This window comes from Stegastes partitus, unplaced genomic scaffold, assembly GCF_000690725.1.
Source record: "Stegastes partitus isolate 25-593 unplaced genomic scaffold, Stegastes_partitus-1.0.2 Scaffold731, whole genome shotgun sequence".
Classification (NCBI taxonomy): domain Eukaryota; kingdom Metazoa; phylum Chordata; class Actinopteri; family Pomacentridae; genus Stegastes; species Stegastes partitus.
In genome coordinates this window covers 68,248-87,646 of record NW_007578462.1, presented here as the reverse complement: position 1 = coordinate 87,646, position 19,399 = coordinate 68,248, and the positions used below count along the sequence as shown (strand labels likewise).

At 47.0% G+C, this 19,399-nt stretch overlaps 1 protein-coding gene across 1 annotated transcript in view; it reads left to right on the top strand.

Annotated features, from left to right (window-relative positions):
* The window catches only part of tgfbr1b (transforming growth factor, beta receptor 1 b), a 43,387-nt gene extending 25,563 nt beyond the window's left edge, over positions 1-17,824 (top strand). The window contains exons 2-8 of the mRNA XM_008291297.1: positions 3,199-3,450; positions 7,217-7,486; positions 9,022-9,252; positions 9,778-9,945; positions 10,973-11,129; positions 16,713-16,837; positions 17,029-17,824. Coding sequence (XP_008289519.1) covers positions 3,199-3,450; positions 7,217-7,486; positions 9,022-9,252; positions 9,778-9,945; positions 10,973-11,129; positions 16,713-16,837; positions 17,029-17,189 — 1,364 coding nt within the window. The 3' untranslated portion in view covers positions 17,190-17,824. The remainder of the gene's footprint in view (positions 1-3,198; positions 3,451-7,216; positions 7,487-9,021; positions 9,253-9,777; positions 9,946-10,972; positions 11,130-16,712; positions 16,838-17,028) is intronic.
* Positions 17,825-19,399: the final 1,575 nt, after the last annotated feature.

Genomic DNA, 19,399 nt, shown 5'->3' with positions numbered 1-19,399 from the left:
GTGTGTGTGTCAGGCCCTCTCAGCGCCTTTCCTGCCCAGACTGTATGCCTGCCATGTTAATTATTTACCGGTCTTATCTTAGGAGCTGTGTTGTGTTGCTCTAGCCTAGCCAGCCATACATGATGGGTTTCTGAGCTGCATAATGATACCAGACTGAGCTCCTTGTGTGCCCTGTGCTGGGGGCAAGGACACGGTGGAGACAGACCTGGTTTATTCATAGCGCTCCAGAACACCACTGCTAATAGCTGGAAGCCTGAGGGATCGCTGCGCAGACTTCTTTACATTAAGCACATTCCTTCCTCTGCTGGTGTCTGACCTGATATTTCTCAGTGTTCAGAGGTGATTACAGATGCCCTGACCTGTGTCTCCACACGAGAAATAACAGCCGTGGTAACAATACATGCAGCTATTCTGAGAATGGCTCAGAAATGACTGAAACATCCCATATCTGGGCTTTTGCTCCAGCTGGCTGTGAGCAGCATGTCTTAGGCTGCGGTTAGCTTTAATTAGCAATGCACAAGATAAAGGGGAAATGGCAAGCCTGAGGCACGACGCACTATTAAACATTTATTAGACTCTGTTATGAACTGTAATTTTCTCTCTCAGCCAGCTTTTCTGCATAATGTTAGGAAGCATCATGACACACATGAGCTGTGTGCTCTGCCTACACGCCTGGTGTCATGTTATCACCGTGAGTACAGCCCTTCACTGCTGATGCTGCTGGTTTAATCTCTCTCCATCTTTATTCAGATAGAGAGAGGAAGTGTAAGGACGGAGAGCAGTAAGGGTCTGGTGGCAGTGAGTCGGACAGCATGTGGTACGCACCCTGACCAATCAGCTATCGGCACTCTGTAATGTGTAGAAAGATGCCGCTGCTTGTCCTTAAGCTTTCTGGGCTTCTCAGAGAAGAGCTGCGATGCCTGTACATATGGGGGTGCCTCCGGTGCTGGTCCATTCACAGTATTCTCAGTCACGCAGCCCAGTGCTCCCCTAGGGTTCTGTTTCTTGGGTCAGTTTTTATTTAGAAACCATACGACAAGCTGACACTTAAAATTAACTTTACCAAAATAAAAAGACACAGTTGGTGTGCTTGTTGTCGGGAAGCCTCTCACAGTTCGTACTGCAGGTGGTTGGGGATGACCGGCCCTGCTGCAGCTAGAAGACACAGGTTCAGGTGTGTTTCCGCCTGGTCGCTGTTGTCACTGACCAGCACCTGGTCCTTCAGAGACTGGCCAAGGATGGAGCCAAAGGACTTCTAGTGTGACTGAAACACTCACAGTTGTCATAGCACCTTACTGCCAAAACAGATATAATAACTGACTGCTTCCCAACCCTCCATGATGTTCCCCATAATGACCCAGGACCCTGATGGCCCCTCGTACTTCACTTTAACCTGCCGTCAGGACTGCTGTCCAGGCTGCAGATGTGAGGTGTAAGGAAAAAAGAAGCCTAAAGGAGTCTAAAAATGAAATTAATAGGGTTTCACACATGTTAATAAGCATTAACTAGTGCTTAAATCCAGCTGGCGGCTAATGGCCACATCTGTTGTTTCATCAGCCTCCAGACAGATGGCGTGAGACGACCTCAGCTCTTCAACACCAGGCAGCCCTACCATCTCCAGCGCTTCCTCCACTATTCATTGTGATTACTTTCAGGTTGTTAAGGAGTCACAGTCCAAACGCTGAGCAGGACTTGACAGGGTAGTCGGTGTGGTTAGCAGCCAGTGATGCATCTGAATCCCCGTTTGATGCTGCTGCTGATTCACAGCGCTGGTGGACTCCAAAGAATGAGGAAGTAGTCAATGATTCATTATGTGGCACAGACATAGTACGTAGGCTGCAAAAATATACTAAAATACTGTTCCTGACTACAAAATAGATATTGTTCTGAAGCAGCTCCATGAAACATGATCCAACACTTTAACCTGTTTTAAGGGGCCTTTCTGCTCTGGAGGCCACACAGCACTGAAACATGAGTAATTCTTACAGGAACAGGGTTTATTAGTAAATACCCTCCACCCTGCTGGCTGACCAGAGCTAATGCTTGAACTGTGGACTCGGAGCCACGGGTCCGTCCTCCGGTACAGTGCTGGGAATTAAACAGAAGAGATGCAGTAGTAGAGTCTTTAACTGGTCCTCTGTCAGTCTGTCTCCTCTTTGAATGGGATGCTTGTGCCAGCAGCTTCACCGACTGAATGGGATCGAGATAAGCGTGAATCTTACGTTTTCACTCACTCCAGTTGTAAGTTCAGATCAAGTGAACTGACAGACGTAGTTACTGAGTGTCGTGATTTATTTCCATTTCCACCAAACTGTACCGTAGCTGGCTGAGCTACCTGTGGAGCTGGTTTTCTATCTTCATTCTCAAACCGTATGCCCTAAAATGTGTTCTGGTTCTTACACCTGCTGAGTAAATGCTTAAAAACCTTCTTACTGTCTTTCTAACTGCCATCGCCCCAAAACAAAATCAATTAAAATCTGTTTTTATGTATTTAGCCAGGAGAACTTTGCTGTGCCATGTGCTGAATTTGTTCTTGAATTTTGTGTCTACAAATGCAGCAACGTTCCTGCTTTTCTCTCTCGTTTAAATCAAAGTTACAGCCAGAACCAGAGAACATTCACACAGTCAGGAGAACAGGAGTTGTGTAGCTGGTCTGCTGTAAAGACCCACCGTGTGTTTGTCTTTTAAGGTCATACCAGAGAACATTTCTCAGTGCAAAGTATACCAGTTCATCAGCAGACCCTTCCCCGAATAGCAGAAGGAACAGGAGGAGAATAAAGAGTTTTCCAGCTGCATCTCTGTCTGTCCGTCAGTGCCAGCAACACGCCAAACATTTAGAAATGAGTTGTGTCTGTGCAGTACGACCGGAGTTGTGTCACGTCCAGCGGTGTGTTAGTCAGAGTTCCTTCCAGCTAATATCTAAGGGCTGTATTACTGTGGATGTGGCCAGTCTGGGCCGTGGACGAGGCTCATTGTGACGCATGTACATGTTCTTCATTTCACACAAGGTCAGTCGCTGCTGAGCAACTTTGGTCTCACAGCAAGTCGTACAGCTCGGTTCAGTTTGCCAGATTTCACGTTTTTAGTCAGAAATACATTTTGTGTAAACGAGACACGAGTTCCTCCTGCTGTATGTTGGATGATGTTTGGATGTACTTCAGCTCTGACCCTGTCCCTCCTCTGCTGCTCCTCCTCCAGCCCTCCAGTGTTACTGTGACCGCTGCAGCGCCAACTCCAGCTGCACAACAGATGGCGTCTGCTTCGTCGCCGTGCGCCAGTCAGGTGCCCAGCAGACCACCGAGCAGCGCCAGTGTGTACACGAAAACGAACTGATCCCGCGAGACCGGCCCTTCATCTGTGCCCCATCCGTCAAACACGACAGCGGCATTTACCCGCTGTGCTGCACCACGGACTACTGCAACGAGAAGCCCAACTTCACCATCACACCTGGTAAAATCACACTGTCACACCTGTGGTTATGTAGTGAGGGAATGTCTTGGAAGTAAATCTTGTTTTGTGACTGCTGTATTGTTTTGTGTTTTTGTATATCTCCCACTAATTACACACACTAAGCTGTAGTTCTGTCAGTGACAAGAAAGATTAATTTGAATTACAAAAGTCTTGTACTGATTACGGGCTGCAGGTGTCTCAGTGGTTAGCACCGTGGCCTCACAGCTAGAAGGTCTCCGGTTGGTGTCCCGGTGAGGACACCTGGGATCTTTCTGCGTGGAGTCTCCATGTTCTCCCCGTGCAGCGTGGGTTCTCTCCGGGTTCTCCGGCTTCCTCCCACAGTCCAGAAACATGCTGAGGTTAATTGGTGATTGTAAATTGTCCGTAGGTGTGAATGTGAGTGTGCTTGGTTGTCTGTCTCTAAGTGTAGCCCTGTGATAGACTGGTTACCTGTCCAGGTGAACCTGCCTTCACCCTGAGTCAGCTGGGATAGGCTCCGCCCCCCATGACCCTGGTGAGGCTGAAGGTGTAGAGATGATGGATGGATTTAATTATAGACCAGGCTCCCCTCAGGATGATCACCACACATTCACCATCTGACACGTAGCAGCAGCCTGCTGCCTCCAGCCCCACATAATGTATTTATACCAGCACATTACCTGGTCAGCGGTTACATGCAGGTAAAGTAAGATATCACATTTATTCCTCAGTCAGTTCTAATACTTCCAGCAGTACAGTGGTGTGTCAGTTGTTCTAAGAACTGATCCCTATAGCCCTGCACAGTCAACAGACACCCTGCTGACCACACTGTCATTAGGAGGCTGCTTCAGATGACATGTTTCACCCTCAGCTGCACTTCTGAAGTGTTAAAGGCTCGGCCCTTGCTTCATACAACAGTTTCTTCCCACAGTGAAGTGGACAACTGGTACAGATGCATTCAGAACCTGAGGTTCTCCTGCCACCAAGATGCAGTATATACAGGATGTGATGCTGTTCTGGTGTCTGTGAACACATCCTGATGAACAGGGTGCAGTGAGGACGGTCCATACTGGCACCACAGGTTGGTGGTCTGATTAAAATCTAGGGCACTTGTGTGCAGCGTTTACATATTCATGAGGACAGACTGGTTTCCCTCAATATGCTTCCTCAGAATGTGAACGTTGTGGATTTATCTCTGCAGGGCGCTTGAAGTGTACGAAGCACAAACGAGTTTCAGTTTAATTAAATGATGGCTCGTTAAACTCTTACTTTTCTCTTTACACGATGGATAACCTCATAACTCGTTCATGTTTCTGCGCTGTGCTGCCATAGACCTGGGCCCGTCATGTTTGGACCCATACAGCAGCAGATCAGCTGCTTTGTCAGCTTAACAATCCATCAGAATGTTTATCAGTACTTTAGTCCTGACCCAGTCCTAACTATTCCAGTACCAACGTTTTAAACCAGCGTTTTAAGAGCCTACTAGCTCAGTGGCCCTACTGATTCATGTTCAGCATTCAGAAAGACCTGATATACCCAGAGGTGTTAGACAGATAGACACCACAGGAGATGGCAGATCTCTGACTCAAACCAACATGTGTTATTTAACAATACGTGTATGTTGTTTTATTGTTAATTAAAATAGCAGCAGAACTCTGTGTTGTGTCTAAATGATGGTACTAGTTGAATTTAATCATTGTTAGAGTATTTAGGAGCAGAGCTGAGCATCCTTTAAGCTCAGAACGGTCTTTAATCAAGCCATTGAGATAAACAGCCCTTGACCCTGTGTGATTCTCCAGCCCGTCTCCCAGCAGTACCAGCACCAGTCCCTCCTGCACACCAGAGACCAGAAGCATCGCAGCAATGTCTGTAGCTTACATGAAAAGCTGACCTGTGTGTGAAAACCACCTCTTTAACTATAAGTGCAATGTTACGTCTGTTTGGTAACGGCTTTTCATAGACAGCGCTGAGCGTCACTGTCACCTAGAATCACATCGCCAGTACGTGTGAAAGCGTTATGGTGACTTTGATTTAACGTCTATCGGTTAGTGACCAGTCAGTACCAGTTTGATGGATGGTTTGTTTTTCTCTGGGGAAGACCAGTATGGAAGCTGAGCAGTGAAACGCTGTGGACACACGACAGGCTAAAACCGTCAGCACCAGTTCAGGCGTACGTTGGGGATGTGTGTGCTGCTTCATCACAGCCCTCTCTGATTATAAACCCCGACTCTGGATAAGGACCTCATATAAGACAATCTAGAGAAACCAAACTATCCTTTACCTGTAACGTGGGCCTGGATGAGCACCTGACAAGTCATTTAAAACTGAGCTCCACTTTTCTTTACCTGCATACTTCACATGGCGTTGTGAGGTGCAGCCCTGAAGCTTTCTCCTCACTGCTCTGCCTGTTCCATCACACCAGCTGTCATAAGCCATCCAGTGAAGCTTCTGTGTTGGCCCGTGGTGCCGTAAAGCAAAGCCATGCTCAGTTATGATAACTGCTGTGTATGGAAACACAGAAACATGAGCCAAGAGCTAAATGATTCAACTGATCAGCTTTAGTTATTGATAAGTTCTATTATGTAGGAACAGACGACTTCTGGTGCTGACCAGCTACAGGAGCACTATAGTGGAGCACTATACCTCATACACAGTCTGTGGTGGGCTGGTTATTGGCTGATTGATGCTAATGAGTGGTAGCTGAAGTGAGATGCTGCTGCGGTGCTTCATGTTTCAGTCAAAGCCCGCTGATGCTGCAGCTCAGTTACACAATGTTAAGCTGATGTTTTGTACTTTTTCACTTATAACAGAAAATAAATAACAGATTTGTGTTTTTTGCAAATCCAGGTGTCAAAAAGAGTTGAGTCAACGGTAGGGACGGGTCCGGACCGATCCAGTATCGGCATCTGGTTCCGATACCAGCGTAATTCACGGATCGGTGATTTCTGATCCATCAGCCACGTCTGTGCTTTAACGTTGTCTGCTGAACTGACACCACAAGGGATTCCCTGCTGCTGCTCTGCCAGCTGGACGGAGGTTCTGATCGGAGGTGTGTCACAATGAGACACGCCTCGGTTCAGGAGATCCGTTCCACAGTTAGCAGCCAGCTAGCAGGCGAGCACTGAGCAGCACCGTGGCTAACCAGCTTCTCATCACATGTGGAAAACTTTCAGACTAGAAACGGTGCAAAGCAGGACGGCAGCGTTTGCAAAGCTGTCTGAGGTGGACAGAACCGCGTTTATATGAAAAGGGCTGGATTCTAGTCAGATTTATATATGGACGCTTGGGACGTATTTGGTTTATTTTTTACCAATGTTGCATCATATTGTGACTTGGGAGGCAAAGACAGGCGAGGACACAGGACAGCTGTTTCCATGGATGTTCTCCACATCACCGATAGCCGTTGTTTCCAGTGACACTGCTGTTAGCTTGTTAGACGATGCAGCACAGGCCTGTTTAAGGCTGGAATCAGGCTGTGTCTGAGGTTTGGATGCACACTGAAGTGAGCTGTAATGAGGGTTCTCACACAGATAGAAGAAAAGCGAGTGTGTGTGTCAGCTACAGGCCAAGTCTCCCATCAGTCCAGCAGATGGAACGTGCCCCCGCACCACTTGGCCTGTTAGCTTCCTGGCTCATGGCTAACACTTTAGGCCTGCCACTTGCCAGCCATCAGTATGCTCAAGTCTAACCTTCACAACAGTTTCGCTTAATCTCTCACCATTTGTTTGCTATCTTGAAATATCTGTATTATTTAGCGTTCATCTGCTCTCTCCTCTGTGTGTTGCAGTTCCTACAGTGAAGACTCCTCCGCTGGGCCCCGTGGCCCTCGCCGCTGTCATCGCTGGCCCAGTATGTGTGCTCTGCCTGCTGCTGGTTCTGGCCTTCTATGTTTGCCACAGTCACAGGGGTCTGGGGGCCGGGGGCGCCGGGGCTCACCATCACCACCACCACCGGGTGCCCAATGAGGAGGACCCCTCCATGGACCACCCCTTCATCACCGTTGGCACCACGCTGAAGGACCTCATCTACGACATGACCACCTCAGGATCAGGATCAGGTACAGCGCTGCCCGGCTCTGCTGTCTGAGATAAAGAATAGTTGGATTTTGGAAATATAAGCAGTAATTTCTTCTGAGAGTTAAGATTCTCAAATTAATACCAGGCTTTGTATATGTATCACACAAAATGACCACCAGCATTAGCTTAGCAAAGCACAAAGACTGCATAAAGAGCCTTTATATGAACAGTATATTGTTTAATCCATACAAAACAATAAAAATACACCTGTCATCACATGTCAGGACACTGCAGCTCACCTGCCCTCTGCTCCTGGTTAGGGTTATGACTGCTGTGTGACTCCTGGATGTTAGAGACCTGCACACATCCTCCCCTTCCTGTGTGTGTCTGCATGTACACATGTGCAGCAGGAGCATCTACACACATCTTAAAGTGTGTTACGATGAGTGTGTGGCCCAGATTCTGGCTGCACACACACACAAGCCCTGCTCAGGCAAAAGCTGTTCTCTGTGCTGGCCATAAATTAGCACCTTTCCGTGGAGACTGGCACCTCCAACGTGCTGCCAAGAGAGGACTTGGATTAGGTCTTTCTAGCTATTTACACCATATTGCATGATGTGCGGTTGTGTGTGTAGCTGGTACACTTGGCGTGTGTGTGTGTGTGTGTATATTAGCAGAACTGTGTGGGCTGTTGTAATTACTACGCTGACTCAGAGTGTGTGTTGAAAACCAGAGGATCATTTTCAGTCTTTTTCCCTTTTCTCTGTCCTCGTGGGTTAGCAGAAGTAACGGGAAACCCTGACTAACGAACATCGCGTGTCGTTTTCTGAGTTGTTACAGAATTTTAAACTGATAGTATTTAAAACTTATTCGGCTAAATGGGCTTATAGGTCGAAAGAACAAGCACACGGATGGTTAAAGATTTAGCATTAAGCTTTACTCTGAAGGCACACTTGTCTTTACTGGTACCGCCCAGCTGTGATAGAGTCCTGCAGTCTGTTGTGTGATGGTGTAAATTCCTCATGTTATGGCTCTTTAATCGTTGCTCTACAGAAGGTTGTCATGACCCCACCACTCTTTAAGGATGTTTAACTCATACACTCCTGTTACCGATGACCCCGATGACCAGCAGGCACTACCTGGTCAGACACGAGGCGTTTGGTGAATTGAATTACCAGGTGTTTAAATTAGCGTCTCTACGTTTTGTAATGTGGAGGGAAAGCAGAGGCTTGACCTCTGCTGGACTGTAGTTCCTCCAGCCCGGGTTTCAGAACTCCCCTCGTGTCTCTGGGGCTTTGTGTGTTTCCAGGTGTCACATTAAAATGTTCCTCCATCCTCTGAGGAACACATAAAGCCCACACCTGAGCACAGGTGAGGTGCAAAGACTGGGTCCTGCTTGGTGGAGTCCCTGTCTGTTGTAAGGATCAAACCTGCCTCTCTACAACGTCACACTTCAGTTTAGTCCCACAGATTAGCCTGGATACCTGACGTTCACCTCCTCCGTCAACTCGTCCTTTAGACGTCACTCCCTCTCCACGTTGCTGTCAGCTTTCTAAATCTTTTATTTTCTCTCCAGGTCTGCCACTGCTGGTCCAGAGGACCATTGCCAGAACCATCATCCTCCAGGAGAGCATTGGGAAGGGGCGTTTTGGCGAGGTGTGGCGTGGTAAATGGCGTGGCGAGGAGGTGGCTGTGAAGATTTTCTCTTCCCGAGAGGAGCGCTCCTGGTTCCGCGAGGCTGAGATCTACCAGACTGTGATGCTGAGACATGAGAACATTCTGGGCTTCATTGCTGCTGACAATAAAGGTGAGAAACCACCAGAAAGAGTTCTGAGAAGACGGATTAAGATGAGGCTGAACCAAGTCCTGTGGGATAGAAATAAGCTAACGCAAAGAAATGAATGAAGTATGAACCAAACAATCACCTCCGTGTGTCGTCACGGTATCAAGACTGAGTCAACAAAAACGCAAACGCACACACACACACACACACACACACACACACACACACACACACACACACACACACACACACACACACAGACACACACACACACAGCGACTGTACGTCGAGGTTTATTCTGCTTGTCAGAGTGGAATAAAATGAGGAGTTTCTCAGCTTGTGAAGTTGTGAAGACAGACAAGGATCTACTTTGGCATGTAGTTAGTATGACGTGTGTACATGTTGTGAAAACCATTGAAAGAAACATTTAAAAGCGTATTAAAGCTGTCGGTAGCAGATATGTTTGTATTTAATTTATTTAACCTTCAGATGCCTTAAAGTTTCATACGGCTCTGAGCTCCTCCCTGTTGCTTGTCTCCCTGTGTGCAGATAACGGGACGTGGACTCAGCTGTGGCTGGTGTCGGACTACCACGAGCACGGCTCCCTGTTCGACTACCTGAACCGCTACACCGTCACTGTGGAGGGCATGATCAAACTGTCCCTGTCCACGGCCAGCGGCCTCGCCCACCTCCACATGGAAATAGTGGGCACGCAAGGTATGGGCCACACACGCACACACACACACACACACACACACACACACACACACACACACACACACACACACACAATCATTCCAAAATTCATATGTTCAAAGTGAGGCATGCAGTGTACGTGCACGTGTGTCAGCTTAGTCCAGACTATCCAGACACATTGATCTGATGCAGCCTCATATTCCAGAGCAGCACAGTGAAAGCTGCTCTTCAGCAGCGTGAAGCAACACTGAGCAGCCTCTGGAAACAACACTACAGGCAGAAGGACACAAATGGAAATGAGCTGCTCCATTGTGTGCAGCCAGTTGAACTGAAGACACATCCACTTGAGTTTGAGACGTGTCAGCTTCGGTGGAAGTTGGAGGTTCTTTAGACTAACAGTATGAATGCAGAGAGAGGAGAATAGGGCCGACTGGCATCCCTCTGAATGTGGACATGGGTCTGGCTGCTGCTTTTTATCACAGCGAAGCCGCCCTTGACCGCTTTTGGCCAAGAGAAACTGAAAAACTACTCCACTGCTTAAAGAGGCCAGACAAAGCCTCCTCCAGCTTCTGTGGTAGATCGGATAGCGATCTGATATCAGAAAATATATATTTAGCATTTTAACTGAAAACGATGAAACATGGATCTGAATCCACTGTCTTGTCAAACAGTGACTCCAGAGTGGTGTCGTCTTTGTTTCTTTGATGCGACAGCAGAGGTTTCAGCACATACAGTAGTGCACACGGGTCAGTGGGCTGCTCCAGGAGGGACCGGCCCGTTGGTGGTAGAACATTGGTCTGTATGAGTGCAGGCTGCTGAGTGGGAGTCTGTGGAGAGTCTGCGTTGGTTCGTAGGAAGCTCCCCACTTATTATTGTTAAAACTAAAGTGCCAAAGTGAACTAGAAATTCTTCTGGTCTTTTCAAAAGTTACCAGACATCTTCTGGCTAAGTTCAACCTCCTTCTGGACCTGATGTAACTCCAGGCAGCTGTTCCTGTTGTTTTACTGAGTGCAGCATGCTGGTCTAATGTGTGACTCTGTGTCTACAGGAAAGCCAGCTATTGCCCACAGAGACCTGAAGTCAAAGAACATCCTGGTGAAGAAGAACGGGACCTGCTGCATCGCTGACCTGGGTCTGGCTGTCCGTCACGACTCTGCCACAGACACCATTGACATTGCTCCAAACCACAGAGTGGGAACCAAAAGGTAACTGCATGCTGCGCAGTCTGACAGTTTATCAGATGTCTTCAGAAGCTGTGGTTCTCTCTGGCTCGACACCTGGAGCTTTTAGCTTGCTTTCATCATGACTTCATGTTGTCCTTCTGGGGTTAAATCCCCTCCACTGCACGGTGTGGACGGGGTGGTGTTGTCACTGGTGGCCAGGTGTTGGGCTGTCTCACAGCACATCTGCATGCTTTCCTTTTGGGAGAGTGTCAGCTGCTTGTCCTCCGTCCTGCCTCCTGCTCTGCCTGATGGTTCTGCTGCTCCAGCACCATGCTCCAGTCTCGCTGGTTAGGAGCTTGGTCAGCTGTGACTTGGAGTTAGCAGCTCACCTTTGTGTGTCTTTGTTTGGTATTTCCAGGACTTGGATCAATTGTGGTTGTTCCAGAAACTTTCTTCATTGCAGACCTGTGAACTTTTTCCTGGAGACCCCTTTCCGTTGGAGGTTCGGCCCAGTTCAGGGTTTTGCTGCAGGCAGTATGAATTGAGTTGAGTCTCAGTAGTTGTGCAGACACTCCGTCTTGGGGTGCTGCTCCGCCTGTAGGTGTAGCTCTGTTGGTAAGAGGAGGCAGTATGGGCTTTAATTTGAATTATTTAGTTGTTAATCTACATCAGGTAGGTCAGTTTGAAGCCTCTAGTTACAAGACTTCTTCTTTGTGTATATACTTGCTTGAGTAGCGTCTAGCACTGTTTGTTCCTCGTCACTGATTTGTGCCAACACTGTAAACACAGAAGGAGTTATCAGATGTTCAGCTTTCTGACTGTCCTTAAACTCATCATATGCTGCTACAAGTGTAAGCTAAAAACTTGGCTATTTCATTAAAATCATTGTATTGTGCATGTCTTATTTAACAAATTGTCGAGCAGTAAAGCAACATGACCAACATGTGTCCAGGGACTGAACTGCAGGCAGCACAGCTTAAAAATAAGGATTTAAAAAAATATATTATTCTTTAAAAAAACATGTAGTTTTATTTTCCTTTTGAAAAAGCTTTTTTCTTCTTTTTTTTTTCTTGCCTGCGTTCTGTCTGCTTCTAGTCCTGGTTGTGGTGTTTCCTGAGCCGTGCTGGACTTCATGTTGTAGGAACCATGTCATTCACTAACTACCTTTACTCTGATAGTTTCTGTTTCACTTCCCTTTCCCCCAGCAAGTCGGGCTTAACTATCGGCTGCTAAAACAACTGAGTCAGTTTTATCAGGATTTCCATGAAGCAGTCATCTGGCAGCGCTTGGCCTTTAGAGCTCAGCTGGTGCAGATAGCATGGTGTTTACACCGACAGAGACTGGGCCGCTCACCATCTCAGGAAGTCCTGGACCTTGAAATGATTCCTCTGCTGACTTTCCAAACATGTTTCCAAGGCGTCCACAGTGCATCCTTGAGTCTGCGCTGCCTTATCCACGTAGAGCTCAAGGACGCTTGGAAACACAACAAGTGTAAAATAAACAGGGATGCAGTTGTCTGTGTGTGGAGCGTAGACGAATGGCCACTAATGAGCTCTGCCACAGGTTAAAGGACAGTCACAGCCGAGTGTCTGCTGGTTTTATTACAACTAATACTAGGTGTCAGACAACTCAAAATATTGAATTATTTCACTTTGGATTCCAGGAACTTGTAAGTACGTCATGTTTCACGAAACCACTAACATGAACACCAGTAGAAGTATTTGGACAAAAGGTCAGAAAGTGTGTGTCATAGAAGGATCTGGATCAACTCCGGCTCCGGGCCCAAACCCAGCATTATCCTCTGACAACATGAATGTTTAAATACACCCAATGGATGTTGGTTCATCTTAAAAAAGGCTCAGTAATTCCCTACAACAGCTGGTTTATCAAATGGAGGGAGAACAGGAGGACATGGTGCGTTTGGTGGGAGCTATTTTCAGTGGCGGATTAATCTGCTGTGGCTGAGTAGTGAGTGCTCCTGGCAGCAGCGTGGTGTATGTGGGATGTGTGTTCATGGTAATGCACGGAAATGTCACTGAGCAGCAGCGTGGCTTAATGCTCATTAAGTGATATTGTTACAGTCATAAACACTAATACTCATTATTTCCTCTCTTGCTGCCCACATTACAGTCCCCAGACTACAGGTGGCGTCTCACTTTCACTTCGCCTCTGCCTATCACTGTCCACACATCTCTGGTTTCATCATGTTCTCTTGTCTGACCGCAGGGTGGAAAGTGAGCAGAACATTCAGTCAAACAGGACCTCCTCCCTCCCACTAGGACACCAGCAAAGCTCTGGTCCCGCTCTGTTTTCTCAGCCCTCCTGGTTTTGTCTTATTTCTGTCTTCTTGCTGCCTCCTTCTCTGTGTTTCGATGCTGTAGGCGTATGGCAGTGTCACTAAATGATTCAGGAAGCCTCAGGCCAGTGGAGACAGACTCTCTGGCCTCGGCTAAAATCCATGTTACATATTGATGATCAGATCGCACCTCCAGCCATTCGTAATGCAGAACCTCGAACACAGTGTCGGTACTGCCCAAAAGTTAGACTTTTCTTGGACCACATGTAATATTTATGTATTGTGTGAATGCATGTTTCTCTCATTAAAGTTACCTGATGGAGTTGAGGCTTTGGTTTATGGCACCACTAGATTTTAGTCTGTCGGTTTTCTGCCTTTTGCTGATTTAAAGCTGTTTGAACAGTAACACACTCGTACATTTAGCTGTTTTCAGAGAGAGCAGTAGGATCATCTTCATCGTCCTATCATGTGGGGGTGAAGCAAACGGTACAATAATGACCAATAAAACACGACACAGGCAGTCCCTGAGATCACAAACCCCAAACCCGCAGATTAGCAGAGTCACCTTGACATGAAATGGACTTTGAGAAAATTAGCCGGAAGAATAAATGAACGCTGCCTCAGTTACAGAGCAGCTAAGTGGGCGTCCTGGACTGAAGCAGTGAACGACTGGACAGAAGGCCTTGGACGCCCTGACAGTGTGAACTGAAGCTCTATGTGGAGATGATGTTATTGTTCTGGAAACCGTAGTAAATCAGTGTAGCCCACAAACAGGCTGATTAAAGCCCCACATCTCTGTTTGTTTGAAAGATTTGAGTATTTGCTCCCAGTACTGGAGAACCAGGTGGTGGACCTGATGGAGAACCAGGTGGTGGACCTGATGGAGAACCAGGTGGTGGACCTGATGGAGAACCAGGTGGTGGACCTGATGGAGAACCAGGTGGTGGACCTGATGGAGAACCAGGTGGTGGACATGATGGAGAACCAGGTGGTGAACCAGGTGGTGAACCAGGTGGTGGACCTGATGGTGAACCAGGTGGTGGACCTGGTGGTACTCTCTGTATGGGTCAGGTTATGTGTTGGACAGACGTGGCGTTTAAAGGACGCTTCATTAAACAGGACACATGGAGCCTTTCTACATGCAGCAGTCCAACACATGTGGAAGTATGTCGGTGCTGAAGACTTTCTTTTATTGAGGCTTCATCTGAGATGAATTCAAACAGTATTGAATATGTGGTGCATGTGGAGCAGGACGTGATGCGTTCAGAGACAAAGACCTTCCTGTGATGTCTGGAGGAGCAGAACAACAAGGCCACACGTACTTCTTCACAAACCCAGAACATGAAGTTAATATTGTTGAGAAAACAGCGTCTTTATCAAACTAAGCTTCTTTATTCAGCACTTGAGAGCTTTTGATCATATTGCATGCCATTCATCAGCAGAAGGACTACACCCAGTCGTCACGGCTTTTCTTTTCTTCAAGGACAGAAATACTTTGCCTGGAATAAATAAAAATTCAATGGGCTTGTGTAATTATCTGGTTTGAGTCTTTCTCCCTCCCTGAAACAAGCCAGTCTATGAATATGCAGATATTTTTCCATTAAAAATCTCCTGAAAACAACATGTTTCCTGCTTCATTAAGAACACACACAGGTGCAGGTCAATGAGCTGCAACCTGAAACACCTCCTGTTGTTAGAATAGTTCTGACCCGTCAGGGCCTGGACCTGGTGTCTGGCGTCAGCAGCACATCCTGTGGGCCCCGGGGGTTCCTGGGTAGGGGCTCCATGTCTGGGTAGCATCCACAGGAACTCTAGGTTTCCTCACAGAACATTGCATTGTGACGAGAAGGTGTTGAACACTGAACCTGCTCAGTGTTGTGGCTGATCGGTGTGTGTGGACGCAGGGTTCAGGTTCCCTCATGACGCTGGAGGATATCGATCAGCTTCTGTGTCTACGCTCGTTGTGATGTGACATCATTGTGCTCGTGTACATAAACATGGACTGAACAAAGAACTATATGAGTGCAGACCATTTACTATGGACTGAAAGACATTCTGCCGCGTAAAACATTTGTGACTTCTGGCGTGAAGTTGTTCAGTAACACATACCTGGTGTGATTGGTAGGATGGTAGTTTCTGTCGTTGTGTGGTGTGTTTCTGATCAGACGTCAGCTCCACAGCTCAACTGCTCTTCAGTCCATTTTTTTTAGCAAGTCTTGTTTTAATTCATGTGTATAATGACTGTAGATCCGTCACGCTAACACAGTGAGTCAAACATTGTAAGTCATGATAAGAAGACTGATAATGTGTCTGTCTGCTTGTTTCAGTGCAGATGTAAATGAGCCTGCTTTGTGATAAACTCCTCGCTTGCTGCTCGCCACATAATTATACTCTATCTTGATTCCTCTGAGTTTCTCAGCAAATACTGATGAAGGTGTTTTGTTTCCAGTGCAGCGCTCTTCCTCTAATTTATCTTAAGCAGCAGCGGTTTGCTAATGGAGGCTGTCCATTCATTATCTGTACATTCAAAGCATCCAGTTGAGGCTGCTCTCTTGTGCCCAGGGTGGGAGTTATCTGATGACACTGCTGAATCCGTCTCACTACAGCTCATCAGTGGTCTATCTGCACATCACTGCCAGGCTCTGCTTCTTATGGACAGGGTTCTGTTGGAGCAGAGGTCCACTGGGAACTCTGATGTGGTCGTTTTTGTGGCTTCTGTGGGTATCGTGCAGCCATCCGGTGCTGTTGTCACCTGATGTAATCATGGGACCCACATTGGATCACAGGCTGTTAGGGCACTGTGGAGGCTGTAGAAGCATCCCTCACATCGGTCCTGCTGAGATTTAGCAGACTGAACAGAAAGGCTCTCGTTACAGGTGAAGCAGCTGTGATGGAAACATTTTCCACTAATTAGTCATTTGTTTATAGAACGGGACAAATATATTGTCCAAAGCCCGTTCCGGTCCCAGCCTGACAGTCCAGCAGCATCTCTGACAGGCTTCACAGGGCTCGCTCTGATGCCTTCACATGTGTTTCCTGTAAATGCTCCTTCAGGTATAGATGGGTGGCCCATGTATGTGCTGTGGTGGGGGGCTGCAGACATGTCCACGTGTTCACACCGTTGGATGCTGTACAGCAGGAGGCCAATCAGTGTCAAGGAAAGACTTGCTAAATAGCACTATGAATGTATTTTTATCTGTCAAGTGCTTTCATTGCAGTTTAATGACTATTGGAGCTGTGACCACCGGGACACAACACGACTTGGTTTACTGTAGGCAGCAACATGCCGTGGTATAGAAATGACAACAAGCCTTCATGTCTCTGTGCAGGTATATGGCTCCTGAGGTTCTGGACGACTCCATAAACATGAAACACTTCGAGTCATTCAAGCGAGCTGACATCTACGCCATGGGCCTGGTCTTCTGGGAGATCGCCAGCCGCTGCTCTATGGGAGGTGAGGGTCACATTTTAAGATATGGCAGAGGTGGAATCATTGATGACATGGACGGGAGGCTGACACGTGAAAGGAGGAAGTGATGAATGGAGCAGAAGAGGAGTTAATTATTAGTGTATTAACAACACGACTGTCTACGTAGATGAAGGGCAGACCCATGAGTAGTAGTTTACCTTCATTTTTCTTGTCAGGCATTCATGAGGACTACCAGCTGCCCTACTACGACCTGGTTCAGTCGGATCCATCGGTGGAGGAGATGAGGAAGGTGGTTTGTGAGCAGAAGCTTCGGCCCAACATTCCTAACCGCTGGCAGAGCTGTGAGGTGAGACGGATGAGTCCAGCATGTTTCTGAAGCCTTAACGCATATGAGCTGTTTGTACTCTGTTTACTCACAGTATTCACAGAAAACCTGACACACGACTGAACATCTGCACATGTAGTATGTGTACATACTGTATAGGAGGTCATGTGTAGATCTGGATCAGGCTCAGCACCTCAGCCACCGTAGTGTCTGGCAGCATCCAGACAGCTCTGATGATCTTTATGGGTTCTACATTTTAATTCAGAAATGGTTTGTTTTCACCAGAACAGTTACACCTCTGCAACAAAAACATACCAACAAAGTGCCTGTGAACACGGGTCATGTGACCCCTCTGAGCCACAAGTGCCATATTCATTTGGAACTTGTGTGTTATTTCTGATGTTTTCTACAGACAGCTTAGGTGTGGATGATGGAGAGTCTCCTCATACAGTCTCTCCTCAGACCAATCATTTGCTTTAAGCACCATTTGTTTTCCTGGTTTATGTTGGTGCTGCACGTGGACCCTCACAGACCGGCTCACAGTTACGCCGTGCACACTGCTGCAGAAGCTTCCTCTTTGGATTATGGTTAGATATGATTTTGTGAGATTCTGAACTTCTTCATAAAAGGAGGCAGTTTAAACTTGTGATTATTTACGGTGTAGGTACTTCCAGTCAAAAGAACAAGAAAACCAATCCAGATATGAATGCATACGTTTAGAATAAAGAAATGGGTAAAGATAACAGCATCTCCTGCATTGACCCCTGAACAGGACCCTTTGCTGAACAGACTCGTTGGAGCTGCAGTCAGCCGTTATTCCTCTGTGACGTTCACATGTCAGTGTTTCCTCCAGCGGCGGGCAGCAGGCTGTCCGGAGCCGTGGCGACGTCAACACGACACCTGACTGCAGATTTTACTTCTACAACCTACTTATTGAAGGGCCAGCTGAACATGGCTTTTTAAAGGCTGAATGTAAAAATAAAAACATAATAAATAAAACAATAAAATTAGATAACAATAAAAACAGAGACTAATAATGTCTTGATGGGGCTGTAGAATCAGTGGCACCCAGGCTCAGAGCAGTTCATTTGTCTGGGTTTTCTATAGAAGAGCTCTGAGGCTCTGTTGGAGGGAAATGGCGGCCCTCCACTCCTACGTGAATGTAGAGGAAACCCTGCATGCAGTCTGCTGCTCACATCCACGCCGTCCTCAGGCCAAACCTGCCGTGCATACGGTTAGGATCTGGTTTCACTGTTTGCTCTGGAGCTGCACACAGGAATGTCTGCATGAACTCATACGCACCGCACACACACAATAGGAGCCATTCAAGGTCACACAACAGTGGTGCACAATGAACCACAGCCGGTAATAATGATACCCGTCCAGACAGATGAACGGGTTCCACAAGTTGAAACTCGTCTCTACCTGCAGACACTGACTCAGACTCTGGAGCGTCTGGATAACCAAGCAACAGCCGAGCTTGGTCTGTTGATAATGCAGCTGAACACTGGACCAAGCTGACCAGCCTCAGAACCGGTCCCTTCAGTGTGGCCTTCAGAACACACTGTACAGCTGTTCATGCAGTGGGTCAGGTGTTTGTTCTGCAGCATGTTGTGTTATTTTGCTCCAGAACAAGTGCAATCTTTGCAAGAAGTCTCTTTGAATGAGCGACTCAACCAGCAGGAACTGAGATGTCATCACTGCCTGTTCTGTAAATATTAGCCTTCCAGAAATAGTGTTCACCTGATGTAACACAAAGAAACCAGAGAAGTCCAGAGCCTCATCGGGTCAGCACACAGTCTGGCTGTCCTGACCACTCTCTGATAATTTGGTCATTCATATTTTTTAATGAATTTGTCCCTGATAGCCGCACAAAGGCACAAACACAGTGTCCTGCCTCCTGCTACTGACTGGAGAACATTGCATTTTGCTTCTTTTTGTAACAGTTTTAATGATTTTTTCTGCACTCACACAGGAGTGACGTTAACGAGCACAAACTGAAGATATGAGCAGCAGCTCAGATAAGATGTGGTGGAAACACGTTAAATAATCATCTGATGTTTTGTTACATCGCTGAGCTCGTGTTTGGATTTTAGGAATGCACAGTTATTCATACACTGATGCTTATACACTCTATGCTCTCATACACACATCATAACCATCACCAACCAAAACAGGAGCTTCAGTTCTGCTAAGATAAGTATGTAGTGGAAGGATTATACCTGCGCAGTGAAGTGATGCACTTGAGTGTCGGGTATGAA